General features: G+C 27.5%; 1 protein-coding gene across 1 annotated transcript; it reads left to right on the plus strand.

Annotated features, from left to right (window-relative positions):
* The first annotated feature begins 1595 nt into the window (after positions 1-1595).
* On the plus strand, positions 1596-25725 carry LOC111027281 (cation-independent mannose-6-phosphate receptor). The gene is made up of 24 exons (XM_022305598.1): positions 1596-1900; positions 3322-3438; positions 5182-5354; positions 6755-6864; positions 7752-7894; positions 10312-10571; positions 10640-10812; positions 11280-11436; positions 11530-11643; positions 11863-12011; positions 12081-12446; positions 14151-14431; positions 15667-15802; positions 15970-16174; positions 17989-18245; positions 19102-19248; positions 21204-21362; positions 21458-21646; positions 23310-23463; positions 23534-23613; positions 24476-24749; positions 24807-24884; positions 25384-25481; positions 25596-25725. Exons 2-24 carry the CDS (start codon positions 3323-3325, stop codon positions 25635-25637), a joined length of 3861 nt encoding a protein of 1286 aa, XP_022161290.1. The 5' UTR covers positions 1596-1900; position 3322; the 3' UTR covers positions 25638-25725.
* Positions 25726-27114: the final 1389 nt, after the last annotated feature.

A 27114-nucleotide genomic window follows, 5' to 3' on the forward strand; every position in this document is an offset into this window, starting at 1 on the left:
ATTGTAAATTGTAATAGATATTGTCTATGGTCTATTTTATAATAATGTCTAATAAAAGAAAAATTACCACCTATTTTACTTGCTCAACCACTAAACACTCGGACTGAAAAAAATAGTAAGATCCCTAAGATCATTACAGAAAATGAAGTTGTGCCGGTAATATTTGTTTATCTAATTAATGTAAAATGTTTAATTTATGTGGGAAATGGGAATATTAATTCAAATTACCTATTGTATTAGACTGTTGATTTCAGTGTCCATGATATTGACTGATGCTGATAGATATTTGGTAAGAATTAAATCTTTTGTCAGTCATTAATTATACATGTACCATGTGTAGTTGTAGTTCATTATTACAACTAATACAACCAAAATTGATTTAGATTCTTGAAGATGTGTGGATACCACCAGCTACATCCCCCCCATGACAAAATCATTTGACCGCCACTGGTGATACCTACTTTGAAATGCTATTATTTTCGTAGTTTATTTTCATGAAGCATTATGCTGTGTTGAAGGGCATGTTCAGGATTGTGCGTGTTGGTGTAGTGAGTGTTGTGAGTTGTGACATACAATTGCCAATAGGTATATTATATATTATGTATGATACTCCTCCACTACGTTTATGTGTTATATTTATAATATAGTTAGTCAGTGGCGTTCCCAAGGGGGGGAGGTTAGGGGTTATATCCCCCCCCCATTGACATTTTTTGTTGACTTCAACTTATTAGATATTACCATAGACATAAATAAACATTTATATATGTCTATGGATATTACTTTTAAACATTTATAACATATATACCCCCCCCCCCATTGCAATTTCCTGGGCACTCCACTGTAGTTAGTGATTGCTTCGTTTAAGGCTTTTCACCAGGGGCGTTATTTAGTAAAATTACTATTAGGTATGAATGTCTTATTGTCAAAAGACATAGACTACAGTCCTTAGTCATAGCATTGATATTATAAAATCAACGGCCATAGCCTTATTGCATGAGTCATAAGACATTTAGACATACTACATATAGTAAATGCTATTCATGACTTCTTCTGTAGGAGACCGATAAACTGGCCACCGGCCGCGACAGACACGTCCGTCATCCATGAATACAATAACTAATAAGCAATATAATGACAGAACAATAACACTACCAATTTTAAAATATTAAACAATCGTCCATGGTTTTCTCGTCGTTTCAAATTTCAATAGTCCTTGCCAACTACGATTGGTAGCATTGTGGAGGTATCATGCCACGGCAAGTCGGCAACATGTTTAAAGTTTAAATAATAATACAGTCATATACTCATATACATTATACAGCAGCTGATGAAGACGGAACGCTCATATTTTACTGTTTTGCCGTTTATGCAAAAATGTGAAATGTTTAGTGCAGTCTTATCGCAGAATATAGTATTTACGTCGCGTTACTAAAAAAACTGAGTAACTGACCGTAAAAAATTCAAGATTATACCATGTTCAATGTTGTTTAGGGAAACTACGTGCGGCGTGCAGCACTGCTTGTGCTGCAGTTTTTGAGCTATATGTCGTATGGGTAGGTACTTGGCAGAGGAGTAGAGGACTGAGTCAGCTGCCGGTCTCGCGGGGCGCAGACGACAGCGGACAGACCATAGTGCCATACTACCATAGTCAACGTTCGGAGTTCGAACGACGAACACAGTCATTTCTCAGAGGTTCAGCATTCTGCAGTCTTCATGATTTAATAATTATTATATCATGGCAGTTTTATAGTATAACTTATAGTTTTAGCGTTTTATAGTACAGCTTCCCCCGTGCAAATAAAAATAAAGAAGAAGAACGCCATAGTCCGTTTTTGTCGTTATTTTATCGTCACGAATTGTGTCATGCTTGATTCTTGTTGGCGTTGTCGCTTCTACTAAGGTAGGTATTATACACTATTACTGTTGTCCAGTTTTCTTAAAACTATTATGTGGTTGAACACTTGTGGAACGGTGTTCAAGGCCGCGGTGCAGTGGATCGTGGATCACTTTAATAGCGTCCAGCTGTATTAACTATAAAGTACCTAATAAAGGATTGGGCTCTGTGTTCGGACATAAGCACATGAAGACATTAAGAAAATTCTCAACTCGAACATTTAAATAATAATATATTTTTAATTATTATATATACGACTTACAGTGACGTATTTTAGTATTTATAGGAGGGATCCAGGGGTACTGGACCCCACAGAACCCAAAAAAAACATAGGTAACTAAAGATATTGAAATTTTAATTTGACATTATATATATTATAATATAATGTACAGTGGTGTATTGGTAAATATATTTATGGGTATACGCACTAATAAAATATGTATAATCTACCAAAAAAAAATATTATCGCTTCGCTCGTAGTCAATAATCATTACAATAATTAGGTGACTTAATCTCTTATATTATATTATTTTTATTTTATTTCTTTATTAAATTTTCAGTATTTTTACTAATATAATAATATTAAAATTAACACTGATCATCAATGGAACCGACTAGTATTCATTCTTCTTTGTCAAACGATACTACGATAAGTACAATAAGTCGTAAACTCGAATAGCAAGATTCAAGAAGGAAAATACCCATTATTGCAGTAACAATAATTTATAAATAAATCTATAAATAAACACCATAAACCATTTAATTGGCCATAGCCTGATAAACACTTAATAACATCAGTGGTTACAAAAACATAACATCGCAAGAAACACATTTGCCGCGCGTTATAATTTATAAATGACATAATACAGGTTGAGAACCATGGACTGAGCATTCATACTCCATATTGGTAATATTACATAATATTTTAATAACATCTATTTTTCAAAATGTTATTAATAAATTTAATTTAAAATTCATTATTATATTAAAATAACAATTTTTCCTATGAATAATTGGTTTTCGAGTTATTTTAAGAGCGTATACCCGTAAAATGATATTTTACATTGGGTATACGCAGAAAATAGAAAATCTGCTGACGGGTATACGGCGTATACCCGCGTATCCGTACCAATACACCACTGATAATGTAGATGATGTTCATGCAAAGACGTTAAGTAAAACAATAAATAAATAACTATGTAATATGTTATAATATCAAATACCTATACAATTTTAGAATTAAAAACATTTTTGGACCCCCCCTGGCCCCCTCAGAAAAAAATACTTGAAAATACGCCACTGACGTCCAATATCGGGCAATGTGCATTATACCTTATAATAAGGTATAAGGTATATGGAAATGCAATGTGTCATTATTAATAAAAATTGGTTGTTTTTACCTACCTATTTCACTATTTGTTCTCTAGTATGATGTTATATAACTTGAGTCTAATAGTTATGGCGTATGCCGTTGCCATACATTGTGAAGATTGTATTTTCAATCTGAAACACAACGGAAAAGATATTCAATTCGATTTGACACGGTAAGTCGGTAAACATAATGTACAAGGTGATTGTACCTTTATTAGTAGCCTTTTAGTACCCTAGCTTACACTTTTTATTCTTAAAAAGTTAATGTTGAAAACAATTTTTTACCAAATTAAAATTGTTTGAACCAATTGCTCACTCATTTTATCTTGAAATACCAATTTCAGTAATAAATAATTAACTTGGTAATAGGTACTCGTTCAAAATTAATTTTTATATTTTTTATCAGCATTTTTAGACAAATGTTCTGCTTAGGAGTATGAAATGTAAATATATGGTTTATCATTCATTTAAGAAAAAATTGTAACGTAAAAAAATATACATTTTTTTGGCACCGAGAAAAATGACTCCCGAAAAAAAACCACATATGAAATTTTGTAAAGTTAAAAAAAGGGGGACAAGTTGGATATGTTAAATTTTAATTAATACTAATTTTTTATAATAGTGTACTTCTATCATATTATATCATTGACTTATGATATAAATTTTTAAGTCAATACCACCTTTATTGTAGAACAGTATGAATAGCTTCATGGTTTAAATAGGTATAATCGCATGCAATTTATCTAATTATTTTGAAAATATTACGTTCAGTAAAATGTATAATACTTTAACGTAAAAGTTTTAAGTCCCCACGAACAATGTTTTCTTTTAAACATCTAATTTCGTCGATTGATAAAATTGTAATACAATTCATGGCTTAAATATACATGGTTATTGCACATGGCGAATCAAACAAAATAAAATGTCAGCGAACTTAAGAGTACAGCACTATAGCCCATAGCTTAAGTATAGGTTGTCCCCATAGACCTATTAACTAAAAGTAGTTAGTACTTTATGGTCGTCCCCTTATGCTGTGATTTTAGTTAAATTAATTGATATAGTATTACTATTGCAATAACCTTGTATATTTAATCCATAATACCATTGTATTATTATTTCTCTGTGCATCGTTCCTATAATGATTGTAATCAGAAATCGGCGATTGTATTTATATTTATAGATTATAAATAGCTATTAATATTAAAATGTATTATTCGTGTTACCGGCTTCACAAATGCTTCTTTAATTTGCGGCCGAGAGATATTTGGATATATTTATTTTAACTATTCTCAAGCGCTTATGAAAAAAAAACCATAGTTATTTTCGACCATCAAAATTGAATGGTCGATTATTTAATAATACAATTATACAATAATATGCGATATTACGTATTAGATAATAATTTTATTTAAGTAAATAATAATAGCAAATATCATAATTCATAGTAGAAGTTTTGAAACATGGTTAAATTTTTTTCCATAAAGTGGACTCCACAGTCCACACGTTCACATCCACTTGTTTTGTCTCCGTCTTACAAACGTGTAACATAGAATACGAGTATTTACGCTCAGCAGAACACTTTTAATTCCGATAGTTTAACAATTTGAGTGAATCTACTTATTATGAAAGTTGATGATTAGAACATTATCTGTGTTCCTACATTAGTTTTTTAGTATGCATTGTTCAATTTTTAAGTGTGTTATGGGCATTTTTCATTTAAGCTATAATAAAAAAGCATAACTTGCTTAAAAATTGAACTATCGTAAGAAACCCATTTACGAACATAGATTTTGTTCTTACCATCGAGTTTCTTAATAGTTCTAATAGTTCTAAATCAATAAGTTCTATGTTCATATTTCATATATTATGGATTTCAATGATATTTGAATATTTGGCTATTCATTTTTTTTCTGAAGTTTTGAAGGATTTCAAAAAGTGAACTTCAACAAGTTTGATGATATGTTCTTAAATATTAAGTTATGCAAAAGCAATGAACATACATCAACTTGCGATGGAATGAAGTCCAAAATATGCTTAGTTAAATACAAAAAATATTCTACAGAAGCAGATATTGGATCCAAAATTAAAGGTAGGTCCTATTTAATTATTTAAATAAGTTTTTAATCATTGAAGGAAATTGTTGGTCGTAGGGTGGTAGAGCTCTGGGGGCTTAGCGGCTTAGCTGGTCTCCTAAAAACGGTCGGAAAAGTAATTTTTATATTTTAGATTAACGAATCTTGTCCATTGAAAAGTATGTTAAGTAGGCTTGCATCACATATTATATCAATGGTTGTAGACTACCTTGATTCCTTCTAAAAAAAGGAGGAACTTTATGTACTATAGAGTAATTGATAGGTGTCAAGTATATCTCATAATTTTATTGGTTACTGTAATAATTGATGTATTCAATTTGAATTGATTGATAAATCATATTTAAACCTTACATATAACAAACGATTCTGAATAAAGACTGAAGATTCAGTCAGTCAGTCAGTCAAGACCGTAGCTAGAAAAATATTTAGGGGGGGGGGTTGAGTATAAATATGTTATATTATATAATATAATATGAAATTCAAAGCCTTAGTTAGAAATTGTGTGTGTGTGTGGGGGGGGGGGTTGAACCCTAACCCCCCAATCTACTGCCTTGCAGTCAGTTTATTTTTAACTATTTTATAATCACAACAAAAACACTTCGTCAAACTACGTGTAAAAAATGGACAAGTAAAAAAAACAGATTTTTAAGCACTATAAAGATGTGATATCATAAATAAATTTTAAGTAAATTGAATTAAAGTACACTTATTTTGTTTCAATAATTGATTTGCTGGACAAGAAATAATTTACTTTATATGATGCTGCACACGAAATAACGTGAACAAAATTAGCAAAAGACATTAGAGTTCATTATAATTTAAAATATTTTAATCGAAATTTCTATTCAAAATAATTTTTCGCCAAATTAATAAATTATTGAAACGAAATTAGTGTACTTAAATTAAATTAAATTAATTTAAGATTTATTGATGTTACCACATATCTATAGTGCTCAAAGATCTGTTTCTTTTTACTTAGCCATTTTTTACACGTAGTTCGACGAAGTGTTTTTGTTGTGATATACTGATATCACCAATTTTTTATGTACATACCCGTTTTTCATATACAATGATTTGATAATTGATATAATTGAGTTCAAATTTAATACCACCCATTACAGAGACCTCTTAGACGCCTAATGTACCGCAGACAGTGCGACATCCACTTACCCGCTTTTTTTTTATGTTTGACCATCTTCTATGGGATTGTTAACTTTTTCGGTGTCCTATATAGAAATGGGACGTACATTTTATGTATTTATTTAAATATATTATTTTATGAATTCATAAGTATAAAATAATATCCAGATTTTTGTGATTTTGAAATACTTTTAAAAAACATATATACCTAATATAATATAAACAAAATCTAAATATCATAATTTTTCTTTTTCAGAAGTGAAATTGGATGATAAAGATCGACTGGTTTTGTCTTTGGAAGGAAATACTATTTGTGAAAAAAATCAAAAATACTCAACAGATTTAATGTTTACTTGCAATAAAAATGTAAGCTTTAAGATTTAAATAAGTATATTATTTACTATAACTCAAAATTATATTTTATTTAAAACCATATTATACTTAATACATTAAGTATGAAAATGTGTAATATTTTGGGTATTATATTTTTATATTTTCTAGAAATTTAAATCTCAGTTAACTAACATAGGTTAAGTTTATACAGTTCTGTTTACCTATTCATCTAATTCCTTCAGGTTACATTTCATAGAGCTCAATTTGAGTAGCAAATTCCAAATATAACTGTGTAACTGCTTAGTGCTTATTTATCTAATTATATTATAGTTGAATCTTAAATAATTTGTAACTGGGACACTGGGTATTTGTTTCGTATGTGATCCACCAAGATGTTTATCTGTATTATATAAGGTCATAAGGAGGAGTACAGCTACTGATCTAATTAACAGGCGAGACACATTTTTTAAATTTTTTATGTAATATACAAAAAGTATATTGCTAAATATTTTTTTTTAAATAAAATAAAGATTTTTAATAATAGTTTTTGAGCTTGTTCTTAGTAGTAGGACTTCAGTCTTCTCCCTCTTTAATTTAAAACGTTATTTGTGCCTTATACAGTTCAAAAGTTTAAAAGTAAAATATTACAAAATAACAAGTAATTTAAAAATACTAATTGTTCCTACTGCAAATGTACACTACTTATGCCAATCATATTAATTATAAAAAATGAGCATATTTCATTGGACTATATTTTATTATAATAAATAATAATTAATCATACAAGGTTAGATGTGTAATCCTTATTAATTTACACAAATATATCCATTTGACTGGAGCCATTATAAAGCAAAATATTTATGTTGTGAATTTAGGTATTTGTTAAATGTATGTCATTTGATATTCAAATTTAATTTCAGATGAGTGAAAATAAAACTGATTTTAAGCTAAATGTTAATCATTGCAAGTATATTATAGAATTGACTTCAGCAGTTGGTTGCCCAGTAGATGATTTGGATATAAGAAATGTTTGTAAAGTTACAATACCTCATACCCATTTTAAGTAACTATTTTATTTCAAACATACATAAGAAACATTTTTAATTTTGAAATAAACAATTTAATAATATTTTTTTTAAATATTTGCATGAATGTTACTAACAGTTTCTACTATAATAAGTAAAATAATCATATTATTATTACGTTAAAAGTCTATGATACAAATAAATATTATGAAATATATGTTAAGTATAATAAAATATACTATATACTTAGTACTTACCTAATATATATTTTTACTTGGGATTGTTCGAACTCAAATATTTAAGTTAGCTATTAAATGTTGTATAAAACAAATGTGAAAATTGTTAAAGAAACAATTCTACATATCAACACATTATTATATTAAGTAGGTTAAGCAATTGGAATTTCAAAATCTCATAAGAAAATCTATAGACTAATATTAAATAGATATTACAAATAAATGTATTTACTTTTTTAAAAACTTTTTATACTTCTTAAAAAATAGCCTATTTATAATATTAATGAATTATCTAATAATTAGCTTTACCATAAAAATGGACCACTTTGGAATTTTTCGTTTTAATCAACATTAATCCAAATTAACAAACTTTTTGAAAAGTTGAAAGTTGTTCCAAGTCAACCCATAAACTGGCTGACTTCAGGTACGCATGAGTTTTAAGTGACTCCAGGCAACATTTAAGGTCTTTAAAAAGTAAAAAAAAAACATTTATTATTATTAATTGATTTATATCCTTTATGCTCTGCAACCTGTTAGCTACTTAATTAATTTAATTAAAATATTTTCTCAATTAAAATTTCACATTTTTTTTTTATTATTTATTTGAGATAAATAATCTATACCTTAAGGGCACAATAAGTTTATATGGTTAGAGTAAATTACACATGATACGCTTGATGTGAGAAGTCATCCACTAATGGCGCTCAATATTGATTTTTTTTTTTATATATAAAATTAGTTAAACAACTGAAGCTTTGATTTTGGATTAGTTGATGGGAGGGGTGTGAACAAGTATGTCACGACACCATTTTCGTTTTAAACGTCTGGGTGGGTTTTCAGGAATAGAAAGGATTGCGAGATTTCGTATTAACGGGTTGCTATTAGAGGAAAGACGATTGTGGAAGCGTCGGTAATGAGCTATAGCTTCTTCATGTACCAATTTCATTTTTAGATCAGTGTGAATAGTGTGGTTTGAGACGTAAGGAGGAGCATTTTAAAGTTTCCTGAGTGCTATGTTTTGAAATGTTTGTATTTTATTTACGTTTGATTTTTTTGCATTATCCCATAACTGTATGCCATATGTCCAGACTAGTTTGATTAAAGATTTATATATGAGCAGTTTTATGTTGATATTAGTGTACTTGTTATTGTTAATAAATGTTTTAAGAAGACGTAATCGAGAGTTTAAGTTTAGTTGTTTAGACTTAATATGGTGGGCCCAGGTTCTACGATCTACAGTTAGTCCAAAATATTAACTGTTTGAGAGTTTGGAATAAAGGTACCATAAATGGAGACAGCTGGGCAGGGAGTAGGTCTTAGGGTAAAAGTACAATGTACAGATTTTGACTGGTTTATTTTCAACCGCCAGTTAGTGTACCATTCTTCCATGAGGGAGAGGTGATCGTGATTTTGAAGATGGCTGGAAGCAATAACCGGGTCATTATTTACTGAGATTATAGCTTTATCGTCAGCATAGTCGGCGACTAGTGTATTCGGGGAGGTGGGTTGATCAGAGGTGTAGATGTTGTAGAGCACAGGCGAAAGAATTCCACCTTGAGGAACACCTGCCAATATTTTGGCTATACTGGGGAGGGTTTCACCGAAACAAGTACTAAAATATCTGCCAGAAAGATACAGAATTATTAGGAAGTATACAGGACGTAAACATTTTTTCAATTTGAAAAGGAGCCCGTCGTGCCAGACCCTATCAAATGCTTGAGAGATATCGAGAAAAACATAAGTGCAATATAATTTTTTTTTTCTAATGCATACGAATTTGCATCTACAACTCTATGAACTTGATGGATTTTTGAGTGGGTAGATCAAATCCAAACTGGGAGTTGGGAAGAGAAATTTCACATTTAAAATACAAATTTTAGTCTACATGCTGACAAAAGTTGAAACAATAGATATTTATGATGATATATTAATGTTATTTAAATTATTGATGGAGATTAAACTGTACCTAGTCAAAAAATTAATTTAAAAATGTGCAAACTGTTATTATTTATTTGATCATTAGTTTTATGTTCATATACTATAACATTATCCAAAGTTGTAGTAGGTACATCAAAACATAGGGAATTAGACTTTAGTATTGTTGATTCCAATTTTATGTGTTTTCAATACAATTTTCAGCATTTATTTACAAAAAAATAAAAATAATAATATCATTCTATTTTAATATAAGCTAATATATATTGTATTTATTTTTCAAGATTTAATTTGAATCCTTTACGACGTTTAACCAATAACTATTTGGTTGAAAACCAAAATCGTAAATTTGAGCTCAATATCTGTGGCCGTCTAACTGACAACAACAAATGTGGTGGTAATATCACAACAATATGCGATATAACTGATATCAAAAATCCTAAAGTGTATGCTGTTGGAAAGCTTGCAAATGATCAACTTCTGTATGATACAGATAGTAATGTCTTAAAATTGATCCAACACGAAAAAGCTACTAAAAATAAAAGTTTGTAAAGCAAAATAAAAATTGTCATGAAATTTAATGTTTTTAATGAAAGCAATTTGATATAATAGAAGGTAGAAGAATTGAATTTATTTTTAAGTGTGATGAAAATATAGCACCTGAACATACAATACCAAAATATTTAAATGACGAAAATCACCAAGAAAAAACAATTTCCCCTAATATTGCATATTTTGAAGTAGCTACATCAGCTGTTTGTATACCAAGAATGATATCATGCGAAGTAAGCAATTTTTTTTAAATTTTACATTTTTTCTGAGTTCTGTAATATTATTAATCAACTTGATTTTTTTAGCAGCCATATGTCCATATATTTTTATATTTTTTTTTGTATCGTTTTTTTTTTTAAAGTGTGACAGGTTTAATGTGCCATAATTTAGTATTATAATCACATGTTTGTAAATTATAAGAAAGTAGAATATGATTAAAAAATGTAATCTAGTCAACATTTACATGCACATTTTGCATCAAAATTATAAACAATATTGAACATAAATACATAATGTATTATACCTATTTAAAATGATTATGTTTGTTTTACACAAGTTGTATGTTGTATAAACAGCAAATCACTAAATATATTTTGTTGTTTATTGCCATATTAATTTGATGGTATTCAATATTAATGAAAATACCACCCCAGTATTTTCAAAAGTATAAATTAATACATTTCTACTATGCCTTCCATAGGTAATTACAAAATATGCAGCTCGTTTCAATTTAAAACCTTTACACAAGCGAGTAGACAATTATAAAATTATTGATGGAAACAATGGCGGAATTTTTTACTTAAATATTTGTGGTTATTTAAATGAATATGATGGACAAATTCCAACTTCATGTACAGGTTATTAAATTTGTAAACAATTCAAACTATTTATGATGTATTAAAATATTCTTAGGAAATAAATGTGTTTAAAAATATACATTTCTTTTATAGTCAATGGTAAAACTTCTGCTTGTTATGTGGATAGTACAGGTAAAGGAATTTCTATTGGGTCAACTCAAATTGGTCCTTACTATGACGGAAATTCAATAATATTGAATTATACAGGTAAAATAATTAATTACTTGATTCGAATATGAGCTTATGAAATTAGAATTGTAGGTTGTTAACTGTAATTAAAAATATTAAAATAAAAAATACTTTAAAGTGGTATTAATTTAAACTATAAATACCACAAATTTTGACTTATACAATTAGTGTGGTAATGTAGTTAAAGTGACTACCTATCTCAAGTTATAATATTTATAATATTTATAATGTTGACAGATGGAGATAATTGTCAAAATTCTTTCAAGTGGTCAACTGTTATCAATTTAACTTGTTCTGGTGAAACGAAACTCATACACAAATTAACCAATTTCACTCTATGTACACATACATTTCATTGGAAAACCCCTAAAGCATGTGAAATATTGGTAGTTATAAATTTAAAAAATGTATTTTTATTACTTATGTTTTAAAAATTTAACTATTTTATTTTAAAGTTTGAGAGAAACGATCAATGTATGGTTACACACCCATGGTATTCTCAAACTTTGTACAATATTAGCAATTTAAAATATCAGACGTTTGAAAAGGACATTGAAGATAGCGCATCATTTCGATTTAGTATTTGTGGTCCATTGCAAAAACCATGTAATGGTATTTTAGATTCAGCTGCATGCTGGTCAGTTGATGGTACTGAAATGAACATAGGGATATTTACTGAACAGATAGTGTTTGATAATGGTTCCATCTACATTTCCATGCATGGAGAAAAATGTGTTAATAATGGACAGGGACCTAACAGTCACACTATTATTAGATTTGTGTGTGATTACTCAGATTTAAAATGGATTGAATACAAGAAGGTTAGTATTGTTCTTAGATTAATATGTATTTAAGTGAATGCAATTTCTTCATTAATTTTGTTACAAATACAATATTTACAATCAACCCTAGAAGAGTTAAAAACTCAAGCACTTGCTTAAATTATTAAAGTTTTTTTCAAACTATAAACTATAATTATTATAAAATACACCGAGGAATTGAATAATCACTTATTTTAATTTAAAATTAGATTAAATTTAGAAACGACAGTTGCTGGAAGGTTTACCTATATAGATTACATTCCTATTTAATATTTTGAATCTAGATAACTCAAATTTTTTTCTTCTTCCTCGGAGTGTTTAAGGTGTGTTTATAACTAGAAAAATATATGCAAATTTATTTTTATTGCTTTTGAGATTCTAGTTATTATTACCAGTGGCGTAATTAGAATTTGGTTTGGGGGATAGGGGATTATACGTTTTAGAAAAATCTGGACACCTCAGTTACTTACTGTAACCTATCCCCTCCCCCACCAGAACAAAAAAATTAAAAAATAATTAAGTCATTCTCATTTCTCACCTTGGTATGATCATCAATTATAATTTTATCACATGAATTGTTTTTTTTTGACAATATAAGAAACAAAAGTGTTTTTCCTTTTTTGTTCCATTGTATAAATTAACGTTTGACTAATCAAAAAGAATAATAATAATAATATTTTATATGAATAATGTGTACAACAAGTATTATCATTTACTGTTTACTATTTACCACCTAGTACCTACTGGCTACTAGTGACAACTGCCAATTAACGATTAAATACAAACTGGTTTACGGTTGTCTTACATAATACAATTATATAATATAATCAAAGAAAACACTTCCCATCAGAAAAAAGTATGGTTTATTGTTCAGAGTTATATTGTGCATAGGGGCGAATGAGTATACTTGTCTATGTACACTAGGGGTGTAATGTACATTCAAATTCGAAAAGTGTAACCGTAAATAATTCGAATATTCGAATACCTACTCGAATGATTCAAATAATTCGATTTTCAGTATTTGATACTACAAAATCAAAATTAATCAATATAAATAATAATATTATATTCAATGATATTTATCGATGAAGTTTAATTTACAAGTATTTATTAATTATTATTGAACAAATTATCGCGTAAAACTATTACTAATAAATATATATTTATTTTTCAATTATTATTTACTATTCATTATTTTTCTGTTATACCTAATATTATATTATGTATTATTATTATATATAATTGTACAAAATAAACCCTCACCAATAAAAAATTCTGTTAGAGTATGACCCTAGAATTTAAAGATTTTAAATTAAGTTTGTAAATTTAGATCAAATTTCGTAGGTCATGCCTATGCATGACAGGCAAGACCCGTGGACACGCCTATGAGTCATTACCAATACTTTTATCAAATGCATGTTAGCACTAAAAAAAAAAAGTTTTGGGCGGGGGGATCTATCTCCCTAATCCCCTCTAAGAAACGGCCCTGATTGAGACTTGACTGCTTGAAACTAGCCTTGAAATTTAAAAAAGTATTCAGAAAAAAAATGTTTTACTTTTATAACCAAGCTGACAATTTATAAGAAGTATTTTTAATATTTACTTCGTAAAAATGTTAACAGTATTATGTTGTGGATGCATTGAATAGAGCCAAATAGTTATTGTATTTTGTTTTAAAATAGTACTGTACTTTTTGTTTACTAGGATTTTGATGATTGTACTTTTGAATTCATCGTATATACAAAATATGCATGTACACAACCGTTAAAAATTAATTGTACAGTCAATGATCGATTGGGAAATATTTTTGATCTAAGTAAATTAACTAAATTGAACAGTAATTATGAAATTATCACTAAGCAAAAGAAAACAATTATTTTAAATGTTTGTCACTCTGTTATTAATAATGATATTAATGGTGTAAACTGTCAATTCAATAGTGGAGTCTGTTTAGTCGACCATAATGATTTATTATATTCTAACCGGTAAGAGTGATTTAATACTATAATATTTATATTTATGTAAGTTCCTAGTTAATAAAAATAATTATTTAGTATTTTAATTAATTGAAAAGTCAGTATCTCTAATTCAAAATAAAATGCAGATATTGTAGTGCAGTTTTTTTTATGTAATAATTTATATGACTAATATAGCTCCCCATTTCTAGCTGAAAAATAATATACAAAATTAGAAAAGGTACTTTTCTGTTATCCCTACTACCGTGAGTCTCCATTCTGTTATCTCGACTACAACGCTGGTGCTGCGACTGCAATTCGCTCGATTACCTGTTGCTGACAGTTGTTGTGTTTCGTTATTGTATTTATTAATTTTCAAATAATTATGAATCTGTGGAATTTACCGAACAGTGGAAAAGATGCGATTTAATTTTTTCAAGAGAAGGGCTTACTTCCGGGGCACAGTGAATGCAAAAAACGGTCATAAAAAAAATTTGTAAAAAAGAAATTTTTGGAAATGCAACGTCAAGACGTGTCAGCATAAAACCAATATGTGTATGGGTAATTGGTTTGAAAATAGTCGTCTGTCTTTTTTAACAATACTCCGATTTATATATTGACATATTGTTGGAGTGCAGAATTGACCTTCCTTAAATTTTGTGAAAAGCATTTGGATATGAGTTATTGTACGGTTGTTGATTGGAATAATTACATGCGTGAATAATTAGTCAACTGCTGTGATAATTTTAGAATTTTTAATTTGACGTTTTGTGATAATTTTGATGACGTTGTACTAATATACATTATTATATAAATGACAATTCATGTGTTTTATGTATTAAAATATAGAACTATCTGGATATGACTTTAGTAGTCGAGATAACGGAATTGAGTGGTTGCGGTAGTCATGGCATCGAGTGGTAGTAGGGATAACAGAAAAGTACCTTAGAAAAATTTCTCATAGCCATAAATAGCATAAACTGTCAAAATATTTTGAACATTTTACTATGTATGGAAAATGCTAAAAATATTTTGTGAAAATTTCAAGTGTCTACAGTTTTGAATTACAAGAAAATATTAAAAGTTGTGACATCAATTTTTATATGTTTTTAGACCATCATAAAAGGGATCTATTATTCATATACTCATACATTTCATTCAAAAACTGCATTACAATAGGTATCTGCATTATATTTTGAATTAGAGCTATCGACTTTCCAATTAATTCAATGTATGTATATTATATTTTATAAATACTATTTTAGATATAGAAATCTTGGCGATGTGAAGGAAAGCCCTCAAAAAAAGGGAAATAAAATAATATTAGAAATGAATAATGGTTTTTATAATGGTCACATAGTTTCTTCAGTTATTGAATTTATATGTTCAAATAAAATTCATGTAAGTATTGTAAATATGAATGTATATTAAAATTATAAGAAAAATATATGATTTGCCCATGTATCACATTTATATAATATTAAAAAAAATGAAAATATCTTATTCATTTAATTTAGGCATTATTTATAACTGATAATTGTGACGTTAATTACATTTTTTTTATGTAGGGCCCAGTATTAACTGCCGAAGAAAATCATAAATATATATTCCAATGGTTCACACCATTGGTGTGTCCTAATCCTCAACAAATTAAAAAAAGAGAAATAATAAACAATTATGATACATTAGAACCAACTTACATACAAATTGATGGATTAAACTATACCACATATATTTGTCCCAAAAACAATGATGATGTCGATTATAATTCAGGTAAATCTTCAAATATGATTAGGAATATATAACATGTTTTTGAATGGTTATAAACGAAGTTTGGAAAGTAAAAAAATTCCCAATAGTTTCAAGTGTCAGGAAAAACCAACAAAAAATTAAGGAAAAACTGCCATTTTTTATGCAAAATCAGTTTTCGAATAAATCATCAAAATTTTTTTTTGCAACTAAAACAAATAAGTGTAGATTCATAAAATATTCACTTCAATATTAGCTTAGGCTCATGAAATTTTCAAGGAATGCTTCTTTTACCAACTTTCTATACACCATAGAATGTTTTTAATGTTTGAAATATTGCGACTTTTTTTTGAGCTGTTCATAGAAATAAAAAAATTTATAGTTTTATAAGTTTTTTAAAAATAATCGTCGATTTAAAATTTTTTTGCTCAGTCAAAATGTTGACTGGAAAGGGTTTGATGTTAGACAGTGGATATTCACCTGTAAATTAACAAATTCTCGTTCATCAATAATTTTCTTATTTTTTTTGTTATTCATAAATATTAATATCTTACTGACTACTGTAGGTACTTGAAATCATCAACAAATTTTTATTTTATCATTTTCTATTTATGACATTGTTTTCAAAATATTTTGAGTTCTTAATAGACATTTAAAATTGTCAATTTTTTTTAGTTTTTTTTCTATAAATGACAGTAAAATTATTTTTGTTGGGCCAAAATGCTTGAAGATTCAAGGTTTCTCATTAGTAGTCATAATATCAGTTGAGAAATATTAATGGTCCATAGGCACAGTTTATTTTATAACCATTTAAAGTTCAAATTCTGACAAAATTTATCAAAATCTCGAAAATTTTCAATATATTGTATGGAAGTTAAAAAATTATAAAATGTTCAAATTGTATAAGTAAGGATTGAAAATTTAAAACAAGGATTTTTGTTAATAGTTCATACTATACTTAACAAATCCAAAAAAATGTATAAACACAGTTATTTTTGTACACATTTTAATTTCAAATTTGGAGGAAATTACATGTTAAAACCAAGAATGACGGTAGTTATTTTGTTGTAGTTAAAAAATATTATTTGTAATTACTTGAAACTTTTAGAGTATACTATTATATTTTACATACACAATGACATTTTAAAATGTAATTTTCTTGGCAAAAATGAATTTAACCTATCGAAGTACTAATGCCTAATAAAAAAAAAAATTACTTTAATCACAATGATATCATTGCATATACTTAGTACTATTATAGGCATCATTATTGTATGGTCTGTCAGTTTTCGCTCAGAGTGGTTTTTCATATACAATAATTTCATACCATTGAATTAAAATTTAACGCCTCCATTGACTAGACACCTAAAGTGCACCAAAACTTAACCCACTTACTAGCCTTTTTAAACTTGAAGTATAAAAAAAAAATCAAAAACTTTAATCCTCTTTAAGTTTTTGAAAACATTTTAACTTCAGTATTAAACTTTTTATAGATATTTTGAAATTTTGTTTTAAATAACCGCAACAAAAATTGATTAATTTAGCCAATTAATAGATGAGCTAGCAAATACAAGTCCCAATGTTTATTCATAAATCACAACAGTGCCATAATTATAAATCATAATTAATTAGAGACTTGCAAAAAACTAATAATAATATGAAAAACTGGAAATAAGCATTTTTCAATAAATTGTTAGGAAAAGCAATTTAAAATTTCATAATTGAACTGTAACATGACATTGAGTTCCGTACTACTCTTCTAAATTTTTTGTCAAACCACAAAAATAAGCAAATGCTTTAAGTCCTGAGCCTTGGTTTATTATGGTTATATGTTACAGGAATTTGTTTAAACAATGCATCTTCACATGGACATACAATAATTTTGTTTGTCAATGAACAGAAAAATATATATACTCTGCAAAACCAACTTTATTTTGATCATAAAAGTAATACAGTTTGTGATGAAAATAGAAATACAACAGTTCTAATGAGGTTTATGTTTTATTGTGGGTATAAGCTACAAACATCTAAAGTTGCGAAAAATAATTGTACGACTAATGTTCTCAGTATTGATCCAGAGATGTGTGATGAAAAAGTTTGTATTTTTTATTTATTTTGGGTCAGAAATGTATTAAAAAATGCATAAATTACAATATCACATAAAAATATTAAAGTTATATATTTAATAAAAAAAAACAAGACTGGTTGAAAAAAGAAATGTATGAGCGTATGGATTATTAGTTAAATGAGATTTTTAAGATTTTGAATTTTAATATGTTTACTGAACTCAACCTTTATTTGTATTTGTCAATTTCAAAACAAACTTAAGAGGAAGCTATCCTTATATGTGTTGTCTCTGTCTTACAAATGTACTAACTGTTTTGCTCTGGATTGAACCATTCAGGCTGTAGTGATAGTTAAGACTCCAAATTGATGTATTTTTTTGATATCACTTTGCACAAAAAAGTTTTCATTGTTTAAAAATCCATTATTTTTGTGTTTTTCAAACTTGAATAACTTTTTTTGCTGTTTTGATATCCAAAAAATGAAAACGATAGTTCACAGCCAAAGTTCTCCTTTTTATGTAGTGAAAATGTTGTTTCTTAGTTATTACTGTAACCTTCTTGGTTCTTTCCCCGCGTAAAACAGTTTTTGCTATGTTTTACATTTGTAAGACAGACAACAGACAACACATGGGGGTGTAGCGTTCTCTTAAAAATGCATAGGATATATTTTAAGATAAGCCTTCTACAATAAAATAAATATAGGCTATAAGAAAGTACTACCATTAATAAAGCTAATTTTAAAGTAATAACTTATAAGTAATACATATCTATTTCATGGTTACAAGATTATAAAAAAATACATTAATTATAGTTGTGTTAGGAAGATAGTTGTTGCAAAATAAAGTAAGACATTGGACTAACAAATGTTCTATTAATGTATTATAGTTGGAATGTAATATAAGTTTGTACGATTTAACACCGATTAAAGGAACTCATATAGTTATTATTAATGGAAGAAAGTATTACCTAAACATATGTATACCCGGAGCAGAAGGTATTGGAGGAATAATGGAAGTCAATAATACAATTTATGTAAGTAAGAAAAAAAAGTTAAGTAAATATTTCTTATACATTTGTAAAATATATATTTTAGTTTAGCAAATTGAATTCTATGCTATTTTAAATTCTGAGCAAGCTGATCCAAAACCAACATATATTTTAAATGTTTTGGTTTTGTAAGTGGTTTTTTGAAATTTTTTGGTTTTGATTTTTAGAATGGCTTTTAAGTTGAGTTTGAACTTTGTTAATAGGAAATCTCAGTGTCTTATTTTCATGTGTTGTCTCCATCTTATAAACTTTCAACAAAGTAAATTTGCATTTATTTAGAACCTATTTTATGTTATTAGCCTTATTAAAATAAACTAACCTATTATCAAATTTTAAAGAACATTATTACTATAATTTTTTTTTTTAATCTGTCAATTTACCGTGTTACTCTACAACTATATTAAGATTTTAGACAATTTATTCTTGTAATAAGTCATGAATGGGATTATGTAAAATTGGTTAAAATGACTAACAAACATTTTTATAAGTAAGTAGTATATTAGGTATTGCAGTTACAAATTATTATATAATATTATCAACGTTCATCGTTGCCTCGTTATTACTTATTGGTTTCATTATTAATTATAAATATAAAAACTTTAAACAAAAATAAAAATACTTCTGCCATGTCCCTCAGAAATGCGTTCAATGTGTCACTTTTATTTATACCTCTCCACCACGTTTCAATAAGATACCTGTAATAGTTATTATATTATAAATAGGTATGTAATTATATTATTATTATATTATAATATTATACCTTGGAAGTAAATCTGGAGTTGTACCACAAATATTTTTCACAATTTTTAGTCTCAGAGGTCTCCACAAACTTTCAATCCTTTGGGTATGTGATTTTGAAATTTTATCTACGATCAAGACTTATACGATGCATTAAAAAATATTGCTAATATTTATTACCATTAATTCTCGATAGTAAAGATAAAAATACAATAAGCGTCCTGTAATTGTGAAGCTTAGGTTATAACATAATAAACTGTAAAGATATGAATTACATATAGTATAGAGTGCATACGACAAGCGTCTCATAATCACAGGTAGACTGCAATCTAGGTAGAGCGCATACGACATGATAGCCATATAAGTTTATTTTATTAAATGAAATCAGGGACACAGCCCTACTTGGGATCACACTCAAGTAGTCAGCTGTTATATAATTTTTGTATTATTATGATTACTGTAGCTTAATTGTAATTGTTATGTTAGAGGACCTGACTAATGACCACGTTACACGTTAGATCATTATAAACACTGGTCAGGATCTATAGAATTAATTTATAATGGCAAGTCTTGTTTTTACCATCCTCATGACAAGACAAGTAATTAAATAAGGTTAATTGAAGGAGTCTGTGTAATAACCAGACAGCTTCATTTTTCGCCGAAGTCGAGTTTTAATTGAATTTTATAAAGCAAAAAATTACGAGATTTTTGTATAAAAACAAGGCAAATCAGACCACCTGTGTGGGAAATATAATATACCTGGAACCTGTCTGAGTTTTTTTTTCTGTTGAGACACCCGTGTGTTTTATGTTCCTTGAAAAGTTTTGAAAAATGGAGCTGTCTGGTTATTGCTCAGACCCTTCTAATTTTAAATGTTGAAATTTGTAATAAGTGTTAAATTAATAAGTCTAGCCAAATCTAAGAGTTTAACAATAATATGTGTATGTTGGATTTTTTAATATTTAAATTTTTAAGTGAATTATAACTTATACCTAAGTATATAAAATATTACAATTTAGGAGTTCTCTTAACTCAATTTAAAATATAGGTATTGTAAAAAACCTAACATACATAATATACAGGTTACCTTACCTTATACTGAAGTTTTGAAATAAGTGAATTCTTTCTAATATTAAAGCTAACAACAGTTATTCAATAAATTATTTGCTTTCGTTAACTTGTATATTGCTTATATTTTTCAGAATATTGGTTATCAATTAACACCATTTAAAATAAATGAAGCGGGAACTGTTGAAATGTATTTCAAAAATGGAGATAGTTGTACTGATTCAAGATTAAAAATAAAAAACACAAAGTATTCTACAATAATAAAATTTATATGTGATATAACTGAAAATGAAGTAAAAAAACAAATTCAATATACCTAACTCATTAGTGACATATTTAAAATTATCATTAATTAATATACAAACATTTTTTTCTTACTACTATTCAGGGAAAACCAATATTTGAGAACAATGTAAACAATTGCACATTCAATTTTGAATGGAAAACTAGTCTTGTATGCAGCAGAAAATTGGTAGAATTTGATAAGGATAAGTGTGCGGCAACTCTTAAAATATCTAGTCAAAATGTTACAAACAATACAACCATAGATTTGAATAATATCTTGAATATTAATAATGTAAGTTAAAATTTAATTTTTATAAAAATAATTCAGATTTAAATGCACTAATTAAGTGCCAATAAAAAAACCAATGATCTAAAATCCCAAAAAAATGCACTTGTAATACATTTTTGTTTTTGATTATACAATAGTTATTAATTATTATTAAATAAAAATAGATCATATTGAGTAGAATTAACAAAAAAAAAATGTTCTACAAAATTATCCAAAATTATTTTTAAAACATGCACTTTAAATATTGTGGTTATATAGTTTGTACTTAAATCATGAAAACGGTCCACTAGTTTTTGAGTCTAGAGCGGACTAGGAAAGAAAGATTCATCAAATAAGATATAATGAATAAATGAACATTATGTTCATATTATTGACTATTTTATGTTTAAATTCTATAATCATCCTAAAATACCTTAGGCCAGTGGTTCTCAACCTTTTTATATTCACGTGCCAACTACCTAGTTTGAAAATTTGTTCGTACCATCTGAACTTTTTTTTACTTATTAATAATGTATACTTTTATTTTATTCGGGTTGAAGAACACAGGTTGAGAACCGCTGCCTTAGACGATATAGGAAATATATTATACAACTGATTTTAGTTGTATTATTTTTCTTCACAAAATCATTAAGAGTTGTAGAATTTCTTCAATAATATATTTTTAGTTGAGGTGTATGAAATAACTTTCAGTTTTTACTTTTTTGATTGATATTTTCTTTTAGTTTTAATAGTTTAACATTTTTACATTTAAAACAAACAATTTGAGTTTAAGATTAACTATGTTATCTATAAAGCTTTTCTTAGATAACTACCAACACAAATTTAATATATGTTTAATATTATACAAACTTTTAAAATAGATCTTTTAATATTGTAATATTTTTAAATTTTAAATTTATAGGGTATTACATAAAAAGTGCAATATTATAAATTATTTAAAATGAAATTTACTTTTCTACTAAAAAAAACCTATATGTGTTAAATATTCAACATTCTTCAAATATGCTGTTTATATGCACTATTAACTTCTCTGCTAAATTAATCTGCCACATTTCTTACTCAAATTTAAATTCATCCTTTAAAGAAAAAAAAGAAAAGCTTACAAATATGGATTCTTTAATAATCCATCATTTTAAGCGGTAAAAATGTATTAAGAGAATATCTTTGCTCTATTTTTTTTTCTTACAGTCTCATTCAAGTGTAATACAATTATTAAATTTTGAGTCTGGTCAAACCATATTTGTGATAGCTTAAGTATTAGAGTGAACTGACCTATTATCAAAGTGAAAGTTAAGAACATAATCTGTGGGTAATTATTTTGTATGACATTGTATTAGTTACACACTGTCTATGTACATTGGATTTTTGTATATTTTGATTTTTATGCAAGTTATGAGTCAAACATAAGAATTTATAGATGCTCAATCTAGCATAATGCAAATGCAAATGCAAATGTACAACCACAGATAATATTCTACTAAAGTTTGATAACGGATCAATAAAATAACCATGTTTTATATTAAAGCACAACACACATTTGCTTCTATAGTTCTATTGAACACAAATTTAATTTACTATGGTGTGTGGTGGGTATCGGTCACAATGAGAAATTGAATAGTGTGCTGCAATGATTATGTTTAATTGAATTAATGTTTTATTTTTTTAGTTCATAGATAACTCAACAAAAACAAATTATCAAATAGATTTTTGCAATGGATCTGTCAGTTTAAATGGATCAATATATTTTGGAAATATGAGTCTTGGATATGATATATTTAAGAAACAATTAATTGCTAATTTTCCAAATACAAATGATAAAAGTAATAAGAATTATGTTAAAATAACTACCTTATCCAATGAAAATATATATTTTAAAAATATTTGTTTTAGATTTCACAAATATGGAAATTATTGTTGTATGCACCAAATCGACAGAAAAATTATCAACATTTCAAGTTGTTTCAACAAATGTTAGTTTACCATGTCAAATAATCCATATTTTTCGGAGTGGCCGAGTGGATAACGCGTCGATTGCAACGCGCACTGTCGCCGGTTTGAACCTCGGTCACGGGCGGCACTTCTCTCCGGGCAGTCACAGTGTCCGAAGAGAGAGGCCGCCATCCCCCAACCAGGCCCACTAGAAATTCTGCTAAACAAATACACACGTGTTCCGTAACCCTACAGTTCCAAAAACCCTACAGTACCACAACCTATAGCTAATGGCCTCAGTTGTCGAAGCTTAAATCAATTTTTAAAAAAAATCCATATTTTTTAAATTCCATCTCAAATGTCTCTATAAACTTACTAAAGGCATGCACTCGGGGTGTGCAGAGTATATCCCTAATATCCCCTTGAATAGTTTTTCTTTCTTAAATATTTTAATAAATTTAGTTTTCACACGACTGCTTGGAAAGATATATATTGAAGGAGTTGTTTACGGTTTTACAACCCATGAGGTGATTTAAATTAAGGCCACTTCAACTTAAGTCAATGAATATTTTTTTAAGTCAGCATTAAGTTACTAAAAAATAAATACCCCAGCTGTTTTCACAAATGATAAAATGCATTAAGTTAATCCAGAAATAATGTGTATTAAATATTATATTTAGTTTGTTAAATTGAAATTCTGGTATTAAACAATTTTTTACATTGCCATACCTTGTCATGGAAGTTGTGGACTAAACAATAATCATCAACTGTTGACATTTGTTTGAAAATATACAGAGATTTTAAAATACTTCAAATTTAAGTTTGGATATTTAAGAATTTTTAAGACTCATTGTTTAATTGGTAATTTTATTTCATATAAATTAAAATTGACTTTTTTTTTAGAGTGGAGTAAGAATCTATGCATACTCTAAAGGTGTGTGTTGTATGAATTTCAATGATCACACATATACAGAAATGTGTAGAACATATCAATTAATTGCTATATCAACTACAAATACTGTTGAAAATCAGCTATCTATGAGTTCAGAAAATAATAAATCAATTGAATCTAATTTAAAAATTATTAAAATAGAAGTACCGATATTATCAATTACCGAACAAATCGAAGAATCTGTGACACTTGCAAACTATAATACAACCTTACAACAGTTCCATGGTAATATTGACATTAATCATTTTTATATGAAAAATAATCGTTAAATAAACTATTTAGGTAAAGATGGGATTTCTGACAATTTTACGGGTATACCAATTACGAAAAAAGAAGTGTCTGGTACTTCATTTTATACAGGTAATAATATCAATATAGGTAGTAGATAAAAATTATTATTATTATAATTTTTTAATACCTCCTAAATTATCCAAATTCTATTAAAAAAATAATATTATAGTATGTAGGTATTATTTTAGGTTCAGGCCAATTCTTAGTTCTTGGATATCAATTTCTCACAAATTTCTCTAGAAATTTTACTTAAACAGTTATACACTTATTAAAACAAACTATAAAACATTCTTCATATTAATTTAAACAATAAAAATACCCTTAGTATTTAATTGGTGGGTATTAAAAGTCAAAATTTTGTGGAGGTAATATTTCCATTTAATATAGATTGTGTGTGAATATTAAAAAATGGAGTTCACTTCAACCAAACATCTTACTATTATTTACTTTAAAATTACTATTAAATACTAATAGTATTTATTATTTATTGAAAACACAAATTATGTAAATAGTAATCACTTATCAGTAATAAGACATGTATATAAGTTCTGCCTAATTTTTTTTTTAGTTATAGTACTAATGGTTTTAGTGTCAATACCATTGACATGGGTTTACCGCTGGAAGTTACTGAAGGAAATGAGAAAAATTTCTTATTCTCTACCATTTGTAAGTCATTGAACTATTGAGCTTTGAATATTATTGGTAGTTTTGACCAATTAATTCAACTTATTCAAACTCAATATTTGATAAATATTTGATAAGCTTATTTTCATGTTTCAGGTCAGGCGGAGACGAGGAAATTATAATCGTAATTTAATGTAAATGTCAATTCTATATTTATTGTATTCTTTATAAAAGTTATTTATGGTTAAAAAAAATGTTCCTTAATATTTTTGAAAAGTTTCTGTTGTAAATGTTGTCTGTTTTACAAATTAATAGAAAATTAATTATTTCTTTAGTGCTTGGTATATATTTTTTCTCATTGTATTTATCCAATGAAGATTTGATTGTACATTTAGTAATTTATCTATTAATTATTTACTCCAAATGGCAGTGACAAAAGGTGTTAAACGGATTAAATAAATTAATACAACAATGCAAACAAAACAGTAATATAATGTACCTACTATAATAATAAATACCTTCAAATAAAAATATTGAATAGAGTAAATCTAGAAGGTAGGAGTTAAATGTTCTGAGCATGTGGAGAAGGGCGCGGTTATGGCTGTAAAAAGTATTGTGACTGAGAATAACGAAAGGTAGCTGGTTCCGCCTTTCCGGGTAGGAACTACAGAACTCTAAAGCACTTTTTCAAGAATATCTGGAGTATACAGATACATAATATCCATTTAACAAGTTTTATCACTCAATGCATATACCTATTGAGATCAATAATAAATCCATAATAGTTCTGTTGTACTTATAGTACACAATCACAATCAATTAATTGGTTAGTAGGCCATTATTGCATTTTTGTGGAACAAAATGTGTCAATGCAACAACACATTATTCAAAAGGATCCCCCCTTAAATGAAATACTTTAACAACTTAAAAAAAAGTTTATTAAATATAATATTACAATTATTAATGTACAGTATTTTCAGTACCTTTAAAGTTTAAATTTCACTCCAGAAATATTGTTTATCTACAGCTCGGATAATACTCTTAGGCAAGCACTGTTATTATTCATGGGCCAAATTGCCCTATACCTCAATCATATTAGTATAGTACATAAAACAAAAATAAATATTACTCAAATAATTGTCATAAATATTTCTTAATTACAAAATTCGATTTTAGATAGTATTTTTCAAGCGAGTTTGAAAAAAAATTGAACTATTCACTAGGTATGTTGTTTAATATTGTGTATCTAATACTTATACATATATACACCAGGGCTTCAAAACGTTAAAATGGAATAAATTTTGATGTGTCGTATTTATAAAATTGTTGACTAGAGGGCCGATGATAATGTAAGGGCACTACCTGATTTTAGTCTGTGCATACCTATGATAAATGATAATACTACAATATTCGTTACTCCAAGCCATGTCTACAGGATGTAGACCTTGGTAAATAAGTGGCTTCAACAGTTTTAAAAATCATTCATATAAATTGTACCTGCTGTCCAGATACATTTATATTGTGTTAAGAATCATCCATTTGACATGTCAGTAACAAGATAACAGAGTTGCAACATATTCACTTTTTGTCACTATATTTTTTTCACTTATAGCTATTTAATATAATGTTTCTATACAGATAACAAAATTAATTATGTAATACTTTCCTTAAAATA

Source organism: Myzus persicae, unplaced genomic scaffold, assembly GCF_001856785.1.
Source record: "Myzus persicae strain clone G006 unplaced genomic scaffold, MPER_G0061.0, whole genome shotgun sequence".
Lineage (NCBI taxonomy): Eukaryota > Metazoa > Arthropoda > Insecta > Hemiptera > Aphididae > Myzus > Myzus persicae.

Excerpts from the sequence above, each read along its gene's own strand:
- LOC111027281 (XM_022305598.1), top strand. The coding sequence starts at position 3,323 with ATGATGTTATATAACTTGAGTCTAATAGTTATGGCGTATGCCGTTGCC. Across the intron at positions 14,432-15,666 it reads GATTTATTATATTCTAACCG|ATATAGAAATCTTGGCGATG; the intron begins GTAAGAGTGATT and ends ATACTATTTTAG. Across the intron at positions 23,464-23,533 it reads TCCAAATACAAATGATAAAA|ATTTCACAAATATGGAAATT; the intron begins GTAATAAGAATT and ends TATTTGTTTTAG.